Below are 15,774 nucleotides of genomic sequence, written 5' to 3' on the forward strand. Positions count from 1 at the left end.
GACTCAATTCTGAGCACATCCTTACGGTAATGTGGCCTCCAGAATTGCACACAGTACTCCAGATGAGGTCTCACCATGGCTCTGTACAATGGCATCATGACTTCAGGTTTCCTGTTGACGAAGCTTCTCTTGATACAACCTATCATCTGCCGTGCTTTAGATGAAGCCTTCTCCACTTGAGTGGCTGCCTTCATGTCAGCACTGATGATTACTCCTAAGTCTCGTTCTGCCGTAGTCCTGGTTAAAGTTTCTCCATTCAGGGTGTAAGTTCTGCAAGGATTTCCGTTACCGAGATGCATGACCTTACATTTCTTGGCGTTAAAGCCCAGCTGCCACATCAAGGACCAACTTTCTAAAGTACGCAGGTCTTGCTCCATAGCATCTTGTAGATTATGGCCGTTTACTATATTGCATAGTTTGGCGTCATCAGCGAATAAGGTTACTTTGCCTTGAAGCCCTTGAGTCAGATCCCCAATGAATATGTTGAAGAGGAGTGGGCCCAGGACCGAACCCTGTGGCACTCCGCTAGTCACCTCCGACATTTTAGAGCGGGTACCGTTAACTACCACCCTCTGAAGTCTGCCATGAAGCCAATCTTTAACCCATGCAGTTAGAGTCACTTCCCTCACCAAACTTATAAACTCTGCCCTAACATCGGGCCTTTTCTCCTCCGAAATGGGACATATTGCATTGACCCCCCTACTGAAAAAGACCACCCTTGACCCCTCCATACCATCCAATTACCGCCCAATAGCAAACATCTCTCCCCTAACCAAGATGTTAGAATCTATCATATCCACTCAACTCTCATCCTACCTAGAAAGATTCTCTATTCTCCTACCCCACCAATTCGGCTTCAGACCCAACTTCAGCACCGAATCCCTATTGGCCTCACTATCTCCAAGGTGCAACAACTCCATTCCTGCAATAAATTTGCTGTTCTTCTACAATTCGACCTCTCCGCAGCTTTCGACATCGTCCATCATGATATTCTAATCTTCCAACTCTCCGAAATAGGAATAAGCTCCACAGTCCTAGATTGGTTCTCGAAATTCCTACGTTTCCGCTCCTACACCGTTAACACAAACGGCACCTCATCCTCCCCCTGGAAGCCGATATGTGGAGTCCCGCAAGGCTCACCCCTCTCTCCTATCCTTTTCAACATCTACATGTCCTCTCTGAAACTCTTCCACCTATCCCCCCTAGAAACTCTCTACACCTATGCTGACGACATCCTCATCCTCCTCGAGACAGACTCGAACCTCACTAACCTCGCTGAGAACATATCCGCATGTATAATGAACCTCCAATCCTGGGCCCAATCTGTACAAATGAAACTGAATGAGTCCAAAACAAAATTACTTTGGCTCGGCCCAATATTAGATCATTTACCCACCTCCATCCCTTTATCCTCCGGCCCCACTCTTCAGCTCGAGTTTTCAAGCAAAGTCCTGGGCATCATCATAGACTCCTCTCTCTCCTTCAATGACCACCTCAACTCCTTGGTAAAAAAATGCTTCTTTAGCCTTCATATACTGAGGAAAGTGAGATCCTGCTTTCATCATTCTCACTTCGCCGTCCTTGTTCAATCTACCATCCTCTCTAGACTGGATTATTGCAACTCCATCTTTATAAGCCTAACTAAGAAAAACCTCCATAGACTTCAGCTAATTCAGAACGCCGCGGCTAAGCTTATTTTCGCAAAAGGCAAGTTCGACCATATCTCTCCACTCCTGTCCAAGCTCCACTGGCTTCCAGTACACTCCAGAGTCCTCTTTAAATGTGCCTGCTTAGCCTTCATGATTCTACACGGCATCCTTCCTCCCGTTATTCCACTCCTTTGGAACTCCTCTAACCCTAACTCCACCAGATCTTCCCAAAAACTGAAACTATCGTTCCCTTCTACAAAAGGTATATCCCGCGCAGGAAAACTAGGAACATCCCTCCCCTATAGAACCACAGAACTCTGGAACAACCTCACATCCCCGCTCAGAAATTCAAACTCCCTCCAATTCTTCCGCAAACACCTGAAAACTTGGCTCTTTTTAAAAATCTAACACCTCCTGCTCTCTGGGACCCTTGTCCCTCTCTTTCCTATAACCCTTCATTGGAGTTCCTTTCTATCCTAACTCTGTAAACCGTGCCGAGCTCTATGCTTGTGGAGATGGCGCGGTATACAAACCTAAGGTTTAGTTTAGTTTATTGTGTTTCTTCTGCTTTGTCACCAATAAAAATTGTTTGAACATAAAGGTCTTGATGTGTATCCTATGTAGCAGAGTTTGCTTGGACACATCAGTAGGTAAATCAAATTAATTGGAGGAACAGGAGGTGAAAAATCTTTAAAAAAAGAAAGAAAACCAATTGAAAAAAAATACATTTTAATAAAATTTAAAATGGATTTAAGGTATAAAGATAGATGTTAAAAAGAACAAAATAAATCATACAGAAAGCACAGTTACTTACCGTAACAGGTGTTATCCAGGGACAGCAGGCAGATATTCTTAACACATGGGTGACGTCACCGACGGAGCCCTCGGTACGGACCTTTTAACTAGAAGTTTCTAGTTGGCCGCACCGCGCGTGCGCGAGTGCCTTCCCGCCCGACGAAGGAGTGCGTGGTCCCCAGTTAGGATAAGCCAGCTAAGAAGCCAACCCGGGGAGGTGGGTGGGACTTAAGAATATCTGCCTGCTGTCCCTGGATAACACCTGTTACGGTAAGTAACTGTGCTTTATCCCAGGACAAGCAGGCAGCATATTCTTAACACATGGGTGACCTCCAAGCTAACAAAGAGGGAGGAGGGATGGTTGGCCATTAGGAAAATAAATTTTGTAACACAGATTGGCCGAAGTGTCCATCCCGTCTGGAGAACGCATCCAGACAGTAGTGAGTAGTGAACGTGTGAACTGAGGACCAAGTGGCCGCCTTGCAGATTTCCTCGATGGGCGTGGAACGGAGGAAAGCCACAGAAGCAGCCATAGCTCGGACTCTGTGGGCCGTGACAGATCCTTCCAGTGAGAGACCGGCCCGAGCATAACAGAAGGCAATACAGGCAGCAAGCCAATTTGAAAGTGTCCGTTTGGAGACAGGACGGCCCAAACGGTTGGGATCGAAAGACAAAAAGAGCTGAGGGGATGTTCGGTGAGCTCTGGTACGATCAAGGTAGTAAGCAAGGGCACGCTTACAATCCAGCGTGTGCAACGCCTGTTCTCCAGGATGCGAGTGAGGCTTAGGGAAGAAGACGGGAAGCACAATGGACTGGTTGAGGTGAAAAGCCGAGACCACCTTGGGAAGGAATTTAGGGTGGGTACGCAGAACAACCTTGTCATGGTGAAAAACAGTGAACGGTGGGTCGGCAACCAGTGCATGCAGTTCGCTAACCCTCCTGGCAGAGGTGATGGCAATTAGGAAAAGCACCTTCCATGTAAGAAGCCTGAATGAAGCTGTGGCAAGAGGCTCAAACGGAGGTTTCATGAGAGCAGAGAGAACCACATTCAGGTCCCAGATGACGGGAGGAGGCTTGAGAGGCGGTTTGATGTTGAAGAGCCCTCTCATAAATCTTGAAACCAGAGGATGAGCCGTGAGGGGTTTTCCGAGAATAGGCTCGTGAAACGCAGTGATGGCACTGAGGTGGACTCTGATGGAGGTGGTTTTGAGGCCAGCGTTGGACAGCGAGAGCAAATATTCCAAGACAGTTTCCACCGCCAAAGAGGTGGGTTCTTGATGATGCCGGAGACACCACGAGGAGAATCTGGTCCACTTCTGATGGTAACATTGGAGAGTGGCCGGTTTCCTGGAGGCGTCCAAAATGAGGCGGACCGGTTGAGATAGATTCTCAGGAGAGGTCAGCCCGAGAGAAACCAAGCTGTCAGGTGGAGGGAAGACAGGTTGGGATGTAGTAGAGACTGATTCTGCTGTGTAAGTAGAGTAGGAAACACAGGAAGAGGAATGGGCTCCCTGGAGCTGAGTTGAAGCAGAAGGGAGAACCAGTGTTGACGAGGCCACCGAGGGGCGATGAGGATCATGGTGGCATTGTCCTTGCGGAGTTTGGACAAGGTCCGCAACATCAAAGGAAGTGGAGGGAAGGCATAGAGGAACCGATCCCTCCAGTCGAGCAGGAATGCATCCGGGGTCAGACGGTGAGGAGAGAAGAGTCTGGAACAGAATTGGGGCAGCTGATGGTTGTGAGGTGCTGCAAAGAGGTCCACCTGCGGAGTGCCCCATCGAGCAAAGATGGAGAGTAGAGTCGGAGGGTCCAACGTCCACTCGTGAGGTTGAAGGATGCGGCTGAGATTGTCGGCCAGAGAGTTCTGTTCGCCCTGGATATAGACCGCCCTGAGAAAGAGATTGCGGTCCGTGGCCCAGGTCCAGATGCGCAGAGCCTCCAGACAAAGGGGGCGAGATCCGGTGCCGCCTTGCTTGTTTATGTAGTACATGGCGACTTGATTGTCTGTGCATAGGAGGAGGACTTGAGGACAGAGAAGATGTTGGAAAGCCTTGAGGGCGTAGAACATGGCTCTGAGTTCCAGGAAATTGATGTGATGACGACGCTCCTGTGGGGTCCAAAGTCCCTGGGTGCGTAGATCTCCCAGGTGAGCTCCCCACGCGTAGGGGGACGCATCTGTGGTGATGATCATAGAGTGGGGGGGCAGATGGAAAAGTAGACCCCTGGAAAGATTTGAGGAGTTCAACCACCATTGGAGAGATTGCTGAAGAGATGATGTCACAGAGATGGGATGAGAAAGAAGATCCGTAGTCTGTGACCACTGGTTGGCGAGCGTCCACTGAGGTGTACGAAGGTGGAGACGAGCCAGAGGAAGGACATGCACTGTCGAGGCCATGTGACCCAGGAGGACCATCATCTGTCGAGCAGGAATGGAGGGATGCATGAGTACCTGACGGCAGAGATGGAGCAGGGTCTGCTTGCGATCGGAGGGGAGAAAAGCCCTCATTAGCGTGGTGTCCAGAACTGCTCCAATGAATTGAAGTCGCTGGGTGGGAAGCAGATGCGACTTGGGGTAGTTGATCTCGAACCCCAGGAGGTGGAGGAGAGAGATGGTGTGATGAGTAGCCTGTAGCACAAGTGGAGACGTAGGTGCTTTCACCAACCAATCGTCCAAATAGGGGAACACCTGGAGGTTGTGAGACCTGAGGAAGGCCGCTACCACTATAAGGCACTTGGTGAAGACCCTGGGTGAGGAGGCGAGGCCGAACGGTAGCACCTTGTACTGATAGTGGTGGTGCAGTACCTGGAACCGCAGGTAGCGGCGAGAATGTTGATTGATGGAGATGTGAGTGTAGGCCTCTTTGAGGTCCAGGGAACATAGCCAGTCGTGTTGAGAAAGAAGAGGGTAGAGCGTGGCAAGGGAGAGCATTCTGAACTTCTCCTTGACCAGACACTTGTTGAGGTCCCTGAGATCGAGAATGGGACGGAGGTCTCCCGTCTTTTTGGGTACCAGGAAGTAGCGGGAGTAGAATCCCTGCCCCCTTTGATCTGGAGGTACTTCTTCGATGGCATTGAGAAGGAGGAGGGATTGAACCTCCCTCAGGAGGAGGGGGGGTTTGAGATGAGTTTGAAGCAGACTCTACGGGAAGGTTGTCCGGAGGCAGAGTCTGGAAGTTGAGAGAGTAGCCGTGGCGGATGATGTTGAGGACCCACTGGTCCGACGTGATGACTTCCCAACGGCTTGAGAAAATGGTGAGACGACCCCCGATAGGCTGTGGAAGAGGCAGCGAGGGTGGATGACTGGCTATGCCCTGGAGAGAAGAGTCAAAAGGGCTGAGATTGTTTAGCAGGCTGAGGAGGCTTGGAGGGTTGAGTGGCCTGAGACCGAGCCTGGGCATGGTGCTGCTGTTGACGGGGTCGCCGAGATTGTTGGGGAGGTGGATTGAGTGGCCTGGCTGAGAACCTCCGCTGGTAAGATGATTGAGGCCGATAGGGTCGAGCAGGCGGAGCCTTCTTTTTCGGCTTGATCAGGGTGTCCCACCTGGTCTCATGGGCGGAGAGTTTCTGGGTGGTGGAATCCAGTGACTCTCCAAAAAGCTCATCCCCGAGACAGGGGGCGTTGGCCAGGCGGTCCTGGTGGTTGATGTCCAGGTCGGAGACTCTGAGCCAGGCCAAGCGACGCATGGCTACAGCCATGGCAGAGGCCCGAGAGGTGAGCTCGAAGGAGTCGTATATCGAGCGGACCATATACTTGCGCATTTGGAGAAGGCCAGATATGTGCTGCTGGAATAGCGGGACCTTGCGCTCAGGTAGGTACTTCTGGAGGGCAGACAGCTGTTGGACCAAGTGTTTGAGATAAAAGGAAAAATGGAAGGAATAGTTGTTTGCCCTGTTGGCAAGCATGGCATTTTGGTAAAGCCTCTTGCCAAACTTGTCCATGGTCTTACCTTCTCTGCCAGGAGGGGTAGAGGCATAGACACTGGAGCCCTGAGTCTTTTTTAAGGTGGATTCCACCAGAAGGGACTCATGGGGCAATTGAGATTTGTCGAATCCTGGAATAGGGATGACACGGTAAAGGTTGTCCAGTTTACGGGGAGCTCCCGGTACCGTGAGGGGATTTTCCAAGTTTTTGTAGAATGTCTCCCGTAAGATGTCATGTACGGGAAGTTTGAGGAACTCTTTAGGAGGTTGCTCAAAGTCTAAGGCTTCTAAAAAGGCTTGGGACTTTTTGGAGTCAGATTCAAGGGGAAGTGACAGAGCAGCAGACATTTCCCTCAGAAATTTAGAAAAAGAGGACTGCTCAGGTTTAGAGGTGGCATCAGGTGCCGATGGTTCCTCATCAGATGAGGAGGGATCCTCCTCGGTACCGAGAGGAGTCTCCTCCCATAAATCAGGATCCCTGACCTCTGGTGCGTGTCGGGACACCGGGGTGGAGGGTGCGGTGTGGCGAGTCTTGGACAAAGATTTACCAGAGCGCACCGAAACGGCACCAGGGGAGGACGATCGGCGTCGTTCTCGGTCCCGAGAAGAGTGCCGTACCGCCTGGTGCCGAGCAGGATCCACTGTGGGTTGAGAATGAACCACAGGATCATCAGGAAGTTGTTGGGCCGAAAGGATCGGCATCGAGGTGTTTACCGGTACCGAAGGAGTGGACACCGGGGGCTCGGTGCGGGGCTCGGGCCGGTCTGGTACCGGAAGGAGCGGTGCCAGGATAGAGGGTAGCAGTTGTTCAAGCTGTTTCTTCAACTGCTCCTGAAGCTGAGTTTGCAGAATGGCCGAGATACGGTCATCCAGGGGTGGCATCGGAACCGCTTTCTTTTTCTTCGGTTCCTTGGATGCCGCTCCACGCCCCGGCGATGAGGAGGCCGATGACGAGGCACTCACCGTTATCGGGGCGGAGCGTTTACGGGACCGGTGCGATGCCGGTATGGACGGTGTCGTCACCGTAGCTGGAGGGCGCTCGAGGGAAGAGGAAGGCTTCTTAGCCGGCTTACCTGGCGCCAGTGGCGCCGATGCGGGATCGGTCGGTGTCGAGCTGGACGGTGCCGATTTCTGCGGTACCGCTGTTGAGGGTGATGAATCCATCGCCGACTCGGAGCCGAAGAGCAGGGTTTGCTGGATTCTTCGGTTTTTAAGTGTACGTTTTTGTAAAGTGGCACAGCGGGTGCAGGAATCTGCCCGATGCTCCGGACCCAGGCACTGCAAACACCAATTGTGTGGGTCAGAAACGGAGATCGGGCGTGCACACCGCTGGCACTTCTTAAAACCGACCTGCGGGGGCATGAAGGGGAAGATAGCCTCCGCAAAATCGAAGTCCGAGGCCTGTATAATGGCAACAGGCCCCGCCGGGGCAAAAACGAAAGAAACAATAAAAATCAAAGTTTTTTTTTTTTTTTTTTTTTTGCAATTGAAAGAAAAAGGAAACCCGAAGGTAGAGGAAGAAAAATATATAACAAAAGCGCGAGCGGGAAGGCAAAAAGTGATTTCAACGGCCGTTGAAAAAATACACGCGTCTTCTTCGCTCCGCGGAAACGAAGAAACTGGGGACCACGCACTCCTTCGTCGGGCGGGAAGGCACTCGCGCACGCGCGGTGCGGCCAACTAGAAACTTCTAGTTAAAAGGTCCGTACCGAGGGCTCCGTCGGTGACGTCACCCATGTGTTAAGAATATGCTGCCTGCTTGTCCTGGGATAAAAAAAGCTATAATGTTCACCTGAAAACACCACCACAGCAAAAACTAGAGCGACCATAATGGTAAAATTAAACTACAGTACTCCCCCAAAATTCACAGGGGTTCCATTCCAGGAACACCTGCAAATTTCAACAAACCGCAAATGCAGTTTAGGAGCTGATCGAAGGCAAGAGAGGGCAGCTGGGGTACCGGCAGGTGCTGAAAATCATTCTCAGTATTTTCCGACCGCCTCTTCCTGGTACTAGAAGTCAGGCTACAACAATCAGGAGCTGCTTTGACATGCCAGATAGCGTGTCAAAGCAGCTCCTGATTGGTGTAGTGGTGTAGCCTGACTTTAGTACCAGGAAGAGGCGGTTGGAAAATACCGCAAATTACTGAGTCCGCGATTCGCGAACTGGGAATTCACGGGGGTTTACTGTACTAGCTTGTAATTAGAACAGCAGCAACTTAATGGAGTCATGAATATTGGACAGAAGATCTGGACTTGTGTGGAAGTGGAGGAGAATCTCTGCAGAAAATAAAACTTGAATATGTGCAGCAAGAGACCTAGACAATGCCAGATCAACTACCACTCAGTATAATTATCTGCAAAAGATAGTAGAAATAAAAACTCCTGTCATACTACAGTATAATAGACCTACAATCTATGATCTCCTCTCCTCAAGTATTTGGTCTTATAGAGTCCTGGTTGCAGCCTGGTGAAGAGCTTCATCTTTCTCAACATTTTATCTCCTGGCTTTACTGCTTTCCACACTGCATAGCAGTCATCTGGGGGGGGGGGGGCAGAGTGGATGGCTCTTATTTTATTTCATAAAATTTTATATACCGCCTTTCACACAAAAATATATACAGTATTAAGGTGGCTTAAAATTGAAAAACATATCCATTCTAAGAAGAAAACCTAAAAGCAATGAACTAATCAAGACAACACAGGATATATAAGAAAAGGTATATTAGTAGTCAACAATCAGTAACCAGTATTGAGAAGGGGTAAAACGCGGACCTCGCAGACCTCATGGATTTTAACTGCTCGTCCTTAAAAATCTTCATTTATTGACAGCTGAGGTTTCAGATTTCACGTCTGCAGGTCTGCATTTTAGCCCCTCATTCAATCGCTGTAACTGTTGCCATTTCTGACCCCACGGATCTGTGCTGACAGTCTTATTAATAATAATTAATTTGAGGAAACACTTCAGCTTAGGGAGGTCTGCGGCAGGAAAATGTATTTTTGCTTGGTTCAACCAGGTCTTGAACCCAGATCAGCAGGGCCCAAGAAAGCTGCTTTAACCTCTAGGCTATCTTCTTAGCTTGTAAATTAATGAAATTTTGCCACTTTTAGTCTCAGCATAGGTTATGGCTCTGACACTTTAGCTTTGATGGATCCTAATACTTCTCCCTCCCTATGCTGAGACTAAAAGTGGCAAAACTTTTGCTGCAAGGTCCGCACTACTTTTAGTCTCAGCCTAGGGAGGGAGAAGTATTAGGGTCCATCAGAGCTAAAGTGTCAGAGCCATAACCTATGCTGAGACTAAAAGTGGCAAAACTTCATTATTTTACAAGCTAAGAAGATAGCCTAGAGGTTAAGGCAGCTGTCTTGGGCCCTGCTGATCTGGAAACGGCAACAGTTACAGCGGTGGAATGAGGGGCTAAAAAGTGGACCTGTAGACATGAAATCTGAAACCTCGGCGGTCAATAAATTAAGATTTTTAAGGACATGCAGTTGAGACATGCGAGGTCCGAGTTTTACCCCTTCCTGTAGACCATGTAAGAAACAATAATCAGAGAGACAGAAGTAACCAAAAAAATAGAGATGCTTATCAACCTGAAGCTTTTTTTTTTAATCTCAATTTTGAGGCCTCCATCCTCAAGGCAGACTCCTCTAAATAAGCTTCCTTCTATGTGCTCCTTATTTGTAACCAGTCTTGACCTTAAACTTAATTTGTGAATGTCCTACTGTAACCCATTCTGAGCTTCTTCTATTTTTAACTCAACATTATGAAATTGGAATATTCTTCAATAGCGAGAGACCCATCACAGTAATATCCTCCTGGTTCCAAATGGATATTGAGCTTGGCAAAATTGAAAAAGAAATCACACAAATGTATGTTTAACTATATACAAGAGGAACTTCCAAGATGGCTCTCTACTGCTCAGTATATTACCAAAGTTCAGTGTCAGTTGGCTTTCCTTACTCTATATTTAAACATTAGTTAACACCTGGCCAATGTATTTGGAATATAAAACAATTAACTTACAGTATGCAAGGCTAGGGTCCAAAGGGTTCCTAGCTCCATAGAAATAATAGGCATCATCATAAGGTGTTCGGTAGCTTTCAGACAGAACAGGAACGGGAGGTGGAGGAAGCGCCGTAACCCTGCATTAATAGAGGGACAGAACATTCTTTACTCAAGTTACGTTCTCTTAAAAACAAATTTCAAATCAATTGGGAAGAACCTGCAACCCCAACACAATTAGACAGAAATTTACTAAACACGACAGAAAGTTTCCATAGAAAGCCCTTGGGATGGCAACAGAAATAGCCTGATAAAGTTCTTTTTTTTCATTCCCTCTTAATCTGTAATGCTCCCAATAGTTTAGAACTACAATACTATGCCTTTTACAAAAATATGCCCTATGCAATAATGCTGAAGTAGACTTAGGTCTCCTTTTACAAAGCCGCGCTAGTGGTTTTAACGCACGCACCGGATTAGCACGCGCAAGCCGGAAATCTACCGCCTGCTCCAAAGGAGGAGGTAGCGGCTAGCGTGTGCGGCAATTTAGCGCACGCTATTCCGCGCATTAAAGCCCTAGCACGGCTTTGTAAAAGGAGCCCTTAATGTCTTACCAATGATTCTCAACATTTTCTGTCACAAAATATTCATACACATAAGCATCATACTCAGTTACATACGATAAAAAAACCAAAACAGCAGAGGCAATGCCACCAAACAGCAACAGGCAATATTACATATACTCTTTTTTTTTTTTAGGAACAAAGAAAAAAATAAGACCTAATCATTCACAAGATAAAAAGTAATAGTTGTTTTCTATACCATCATGAGTAAAATGGTAACTGTATTAATCCACTTATAAAGGTAATAAATTGAAATCTCTGATGTATTATGTGGTATGCAGGGGGGCTACATTGGGTCAGTTATTTTAAATGTGTCAATCTAGTCAACAGTTTTGGAAGTGAGGTTCTGTGATCGGGCCGAGCGATCATTACCCATCACACCATCTGTCCCCAGGTACTTCTGGGCTTCTTTCCTCTACTGGGCTTTCCTAAAACAACAACACTCATTCGGTTAAAATGCATTCTGTCAAAACACCTAACCAGGTCCCGCCAATTCTTCCTGGTCACCACCGGGTCCTCCCTGACTCTCATTGGCCCTCCAGGTCTTCTGGCAGCTTCCAGTACCATTACTGCTCTCTCCGTTGGTTGCCACCAGCCTCGTGGATCCCTCCACCAGTCACCTTTGGAAAATGCTCTCAGAGTCTTCAGGCTGTTTCCTACAGGGTCTTCTGACAGTGCCCGGTACCATTACCGGTCACTCTGACAGTCACTACCGGGCCTGCCAGTCACTCACCAGTCCCCTTCAGTCTAGGACCTTGGACTCTAAATATTCTTGCTGCATCTTGTGGGGCCACCGCCAGTCCCTCTGCTCCCCTGCCTCTTGGGTCCTGGATACTTCACCGGTCCCACTGCCAGTCGTCAAACATGAGGCTTCGATGGTCACTTCAAGCTCTAACGGACCCTCTGGCTACTCCTCCTTCCAGTCCTGAGGACTCTTCTGGTCCCTCAGCTGCTCCACCAGGACCTCTGCCGGTTGTCAAGCATGAGTCCCCTCTGAACTCCAAGCTCTACCGGACAGGGCAGTCTATTAGGCTTACAAAGCATTAGGCCAAAGCCAGCATTCCTCCCCTTGTGGGTCACTTGACTCCCAAAGGAGCTTCTGCTTTTCTCAGCTCTTTGCTCTGGAACTTTCTTTTTAGCAACACACAGGGTGAGTAGACAGCTCCCAGTATCCTTTGCAGGATCTTATGCAAATTAGCTCCTCCTTTACACTGCTCAGACTCTCCCTGCTGGTCAGTGACAGGAACTTCACCCTGTCACAGGTTCACCATTATACTATCAGAGGCCGGGGAGCAAAAGGACCGGCACTGGCTCCAACAAGATGCATTAAGAAGAGTTAGAAGAGTCCAAGGTCCTAGGCTCTCTCCTAAACACAGCCAGACAACATCTGAGCAAAGGCAAAAAATGCTAGTCATACAATTCAATCTCAATGCAGCATTGGACCTGGTAGATCATGACAGCCTGCTACAAACACTGGAAGCAATAGGAATCACAGGTAGGGTTTACACTTGGTTCAAAGGATATCAGAATCTTGGACTAACCCCTTTAAATTCCCCCAAGGCTCTCCTCTATTTCCAACACTCATCAATCTCTACATAGCCACATGCGGTACTTGCTTGGACAAACTAGGCATAACTTCATACAGCTACGCAGATATCACCATCCTCTTCACCATCCTCCTTCCTTTCGATCAACCAACATGCTACACATAACACTAGAAACAGCATCACAATGGATGATAGACCACAAACTAAAGCTGAACCAAGACAAAACTAAATTCCTACTTCTCGAAAAAAAACCAAAAAACCCAACCATAACAAACCTAGAAATAAACTCCATCACTTACCCTAAGCAACCCAACCTAAAACTGCTGGGAATGAAGATAGACAAAGGCTGCTCCATGCAGCTCCAAATTAACAAACAGTCCAGAAAGTCTTTGCTGTCATGCACAACCTAAGACAAATCCAAAAATACTTTGACAAAAAACAATTCAGACTCCTGGTCCAGTCCTTAAGTCATGGGCCTCCTAGACTACTGTAATATTCTATACCTGCTATGCACTTCCAACATGATAAAACAATTACAAACAGTGCAAAATACAGCTCTCAGACGGATATACTAGCTGAAAAAATACTACCACATTACCAGTGCATTCCAAGTCTCGCACTGGCTCCCTGTACAAGCATGTATACACTACAAATTCTACTGCACCCTATTCAAAGTCCTGAATGGTGAAGGACCAACCTATCAAAACAATTGCCTAACCAAGAACACCACATCCAGACCATGGAAAACACAGGTGCAAGGAGAACAGCCCCCCCCCAATCAAAGGCATACAACACAAGAAAGCACAGTTACTTACCGTAACAGGCGTTATCCAGGGACAGCAGGCAGCTATTCTCACATATGGATGATGTCATCAACGGAGCCCGGATGCGGAAGCCTCGCTAGCAGACTTGCTTGTAGAAACTAGAAGTTTCGAGTCGACCGCACCGCGCAAGTGCCTTCCCATCCAGCGTATGGCGCGTCTCCTCAGTTCAGATAGCTAGCAGAGAAAGCCAACCAGGGGTGGTGGGTGGGTTGTGAAAATAGCTGCCTGCTGTTCCTGGATAACACCTGTTACGGTACATAACTGTGCTTTATCCCAGGACAAGCAGGCAGCCTATTCTCAAATATGGGTGAACTCCAAGCTAACCAGAATGGGATGGTGGGAGAGTTGGCAATTTAGGAGAATAAATTTTGTAATACTGTCTGGCCAAACTGGCCATCCCGTCTGGAGAAAACATCCAGACAATAGTGAGAAGTGAAAGTATGAACTGAGGACCAAGTAAAAGCCTTGCAAATTTCCTCAATAGGTGTAGATCTGAGGAAAGCTACTGAAGCTGTCATTGCTCTGAATTTATGGGCTGTGACCCTAGTGTGTAGGGGTAATCCAGCCTGGGCATAGCAGAAGGAGATACAAGCAGCCATCCAGTTGGAGATGGTACACTTAGATATCGGATGTCCCAACTAGTTTGGATCGAAGGAGACAAAAAGTTGAGGAGCAGTTCTGTGTGATTTGGTGCGTTCCAAATAGAAGGCCAAAGCACGTTTACAGTCCAGAGTATGAAGAGCTGATTCTCCAGGATGAGAATGAGGCTTTGGAAAGAACACTAGAAGAACAATGGATTGGTTGAAATGAAATTCTGAAACCACTTTAGGGAGGAATTTAGGATGAGTACGGAGGACCACCTTGTCATGATGGAACACAGTGAAAGGTGGATCAGCAACTAAAGCTTGCAGCTCACTGACTCTTCGAGCAGAAGTGAAGGCAATGAGAAACACCACTTTCCAAGTGAGCTTTTTTCAGTTTTTTATTCATTTTTCATATAACAACAAGTGTACCACTTAAATTTATACAATTTCATTACGTACACACTTGATATTCCTTCATACATTACTATATATATAACGTATCATTATATAATCTTTTACTATAATCTTGAAACAGTTTATAATATTTAATAAGTATACCAACTATTTATCAATTATAAACCCATCCCCTCCCCTTCCTTTGGCAACTGCATATAATACAACAAGATATATTGATAAATTATTTATATTATAAGATGAATAAAATAAACCCTCCCACCCACCCCCCCTCTTATTAATATCTTATTATGGGAAAATTGTATCATTCATTGCAAAAATCTATTAATGGTCCCCAAATCTTCTTAAACTTATCTATATAACCTTTTTGTGTTGCAAATGTACGTTCTATTTTATACATATGGCATACTGAATTCCACCAAAAGTTATAATTTAACCTGTCATAACTTTTCCAATTGTATGTTATTTGTTGAACTGCTATTCCAGTTAATATAAATAAAAGTTTGTTGTTATTTGAAGAAATTTGACTATGTGTTCTCATTGCTGTGCCAAATAAAATCGTATCATATGTCAAGGCTACCGGATTCTCCAACATCCTATTTATCTGAAGCCAAATTGATTTCCAAAATAATAATATGAATGGACAATAGAATAAAAGATGATCTAATGTCCCTGCCTCAAGATGACAGTGCCAGCATTTATTAGACTTAGAGCTATCAAGTTTTTGTAAACAAACAGGGGTCCAAGAAGCTCTATGCAATAGAAAAAAACATGTTTGTCTCATAGATGCTGAAACTGTACATCTTAACTTCCAAGACCAAAGACGTGGCCATTGAGATGCAGTAATCTGATGCTTAATCTCAATGCTCCAAATGTCTCTAAGACCATGTTTTTGTTTATTTACAAATCCAGATATTAATTTATACCACATTGCGGCCTGGTGACCCATAGAATCCATCTGAAAACATAAGAATTCCAGGCTATGATAATTATTAAGATTTTTCCATTCAGGGAAACCCGCCTGAATAGCCTGCTTCAATTGCAACCACCTAAAATATTGCGATTTATTTAAACCAAATTTATGTTGCAATTGTGAAAACTCAAGAAGTTTACCTTTGTTTATCACATCCTCTAAATTACGAATTCCAGCCATCATCCAATGTTTCCAGATGATTTTAAAACCGCCAACCTTGATCTTGGGGTTTAGCCAAATTGTTTGAGTTGTTGATTTATTTTTTGGAATAGGAGTTAGACTACTTATATACCTTAAAGTTTTCCAGGTATCAACAAATATTTTATGTTCTTTATATAACCTTGGCATTTGAATACTAATAAAACGACTAAGACGTAAAGGAAACATGAGCCTCCATTCTAACCAGAACCAATCTGGAATATTGTCAATGGGCTCTGGGAGG

At 46.5% G+C, this 15,774-nt stretch overlaps 1 protein-coding gene across 9 annotated transcripts in view; it reads right to left on the reverse strand.

The window, feature by feature from the left end:
* Window positions 1-15,774, reverse strand: part of CSPP1 (centrosome and spindle pole associated protein 1) — a 328,816-nt gene that overhangs the window by 150,942 nt on the left and 162,100 nt on the right. For all 9 annotated transcript variants that reach the window (XM_033933355.1, XM_033933359.1, XM_033933354.1 and 6 more), the window contains one exon: window positions 10,392-10,510. In XM_033933355.1, the coding sequence (XP_033789246.1) occupies window positions 10,392-10,510 (119 nt within the window). The remainder of the gene's footprint in view (window positions 1-10,391; window positions 10,511-15,774) is intronic.

Source organism: Geotrypetes seraphini, chromosome 2 (assembly GCF_902459505.1).
Source record: "Geotrypetes seraphini chromosome 2, aGeoSer1.1, whole genome shotgun sequence".
NCBI lineage: Eukaryota > Metazoa > Chordata > Amphibia > Gymnophiona > Dermophiidae > Geotrypetes > Geotrypetes seraphini.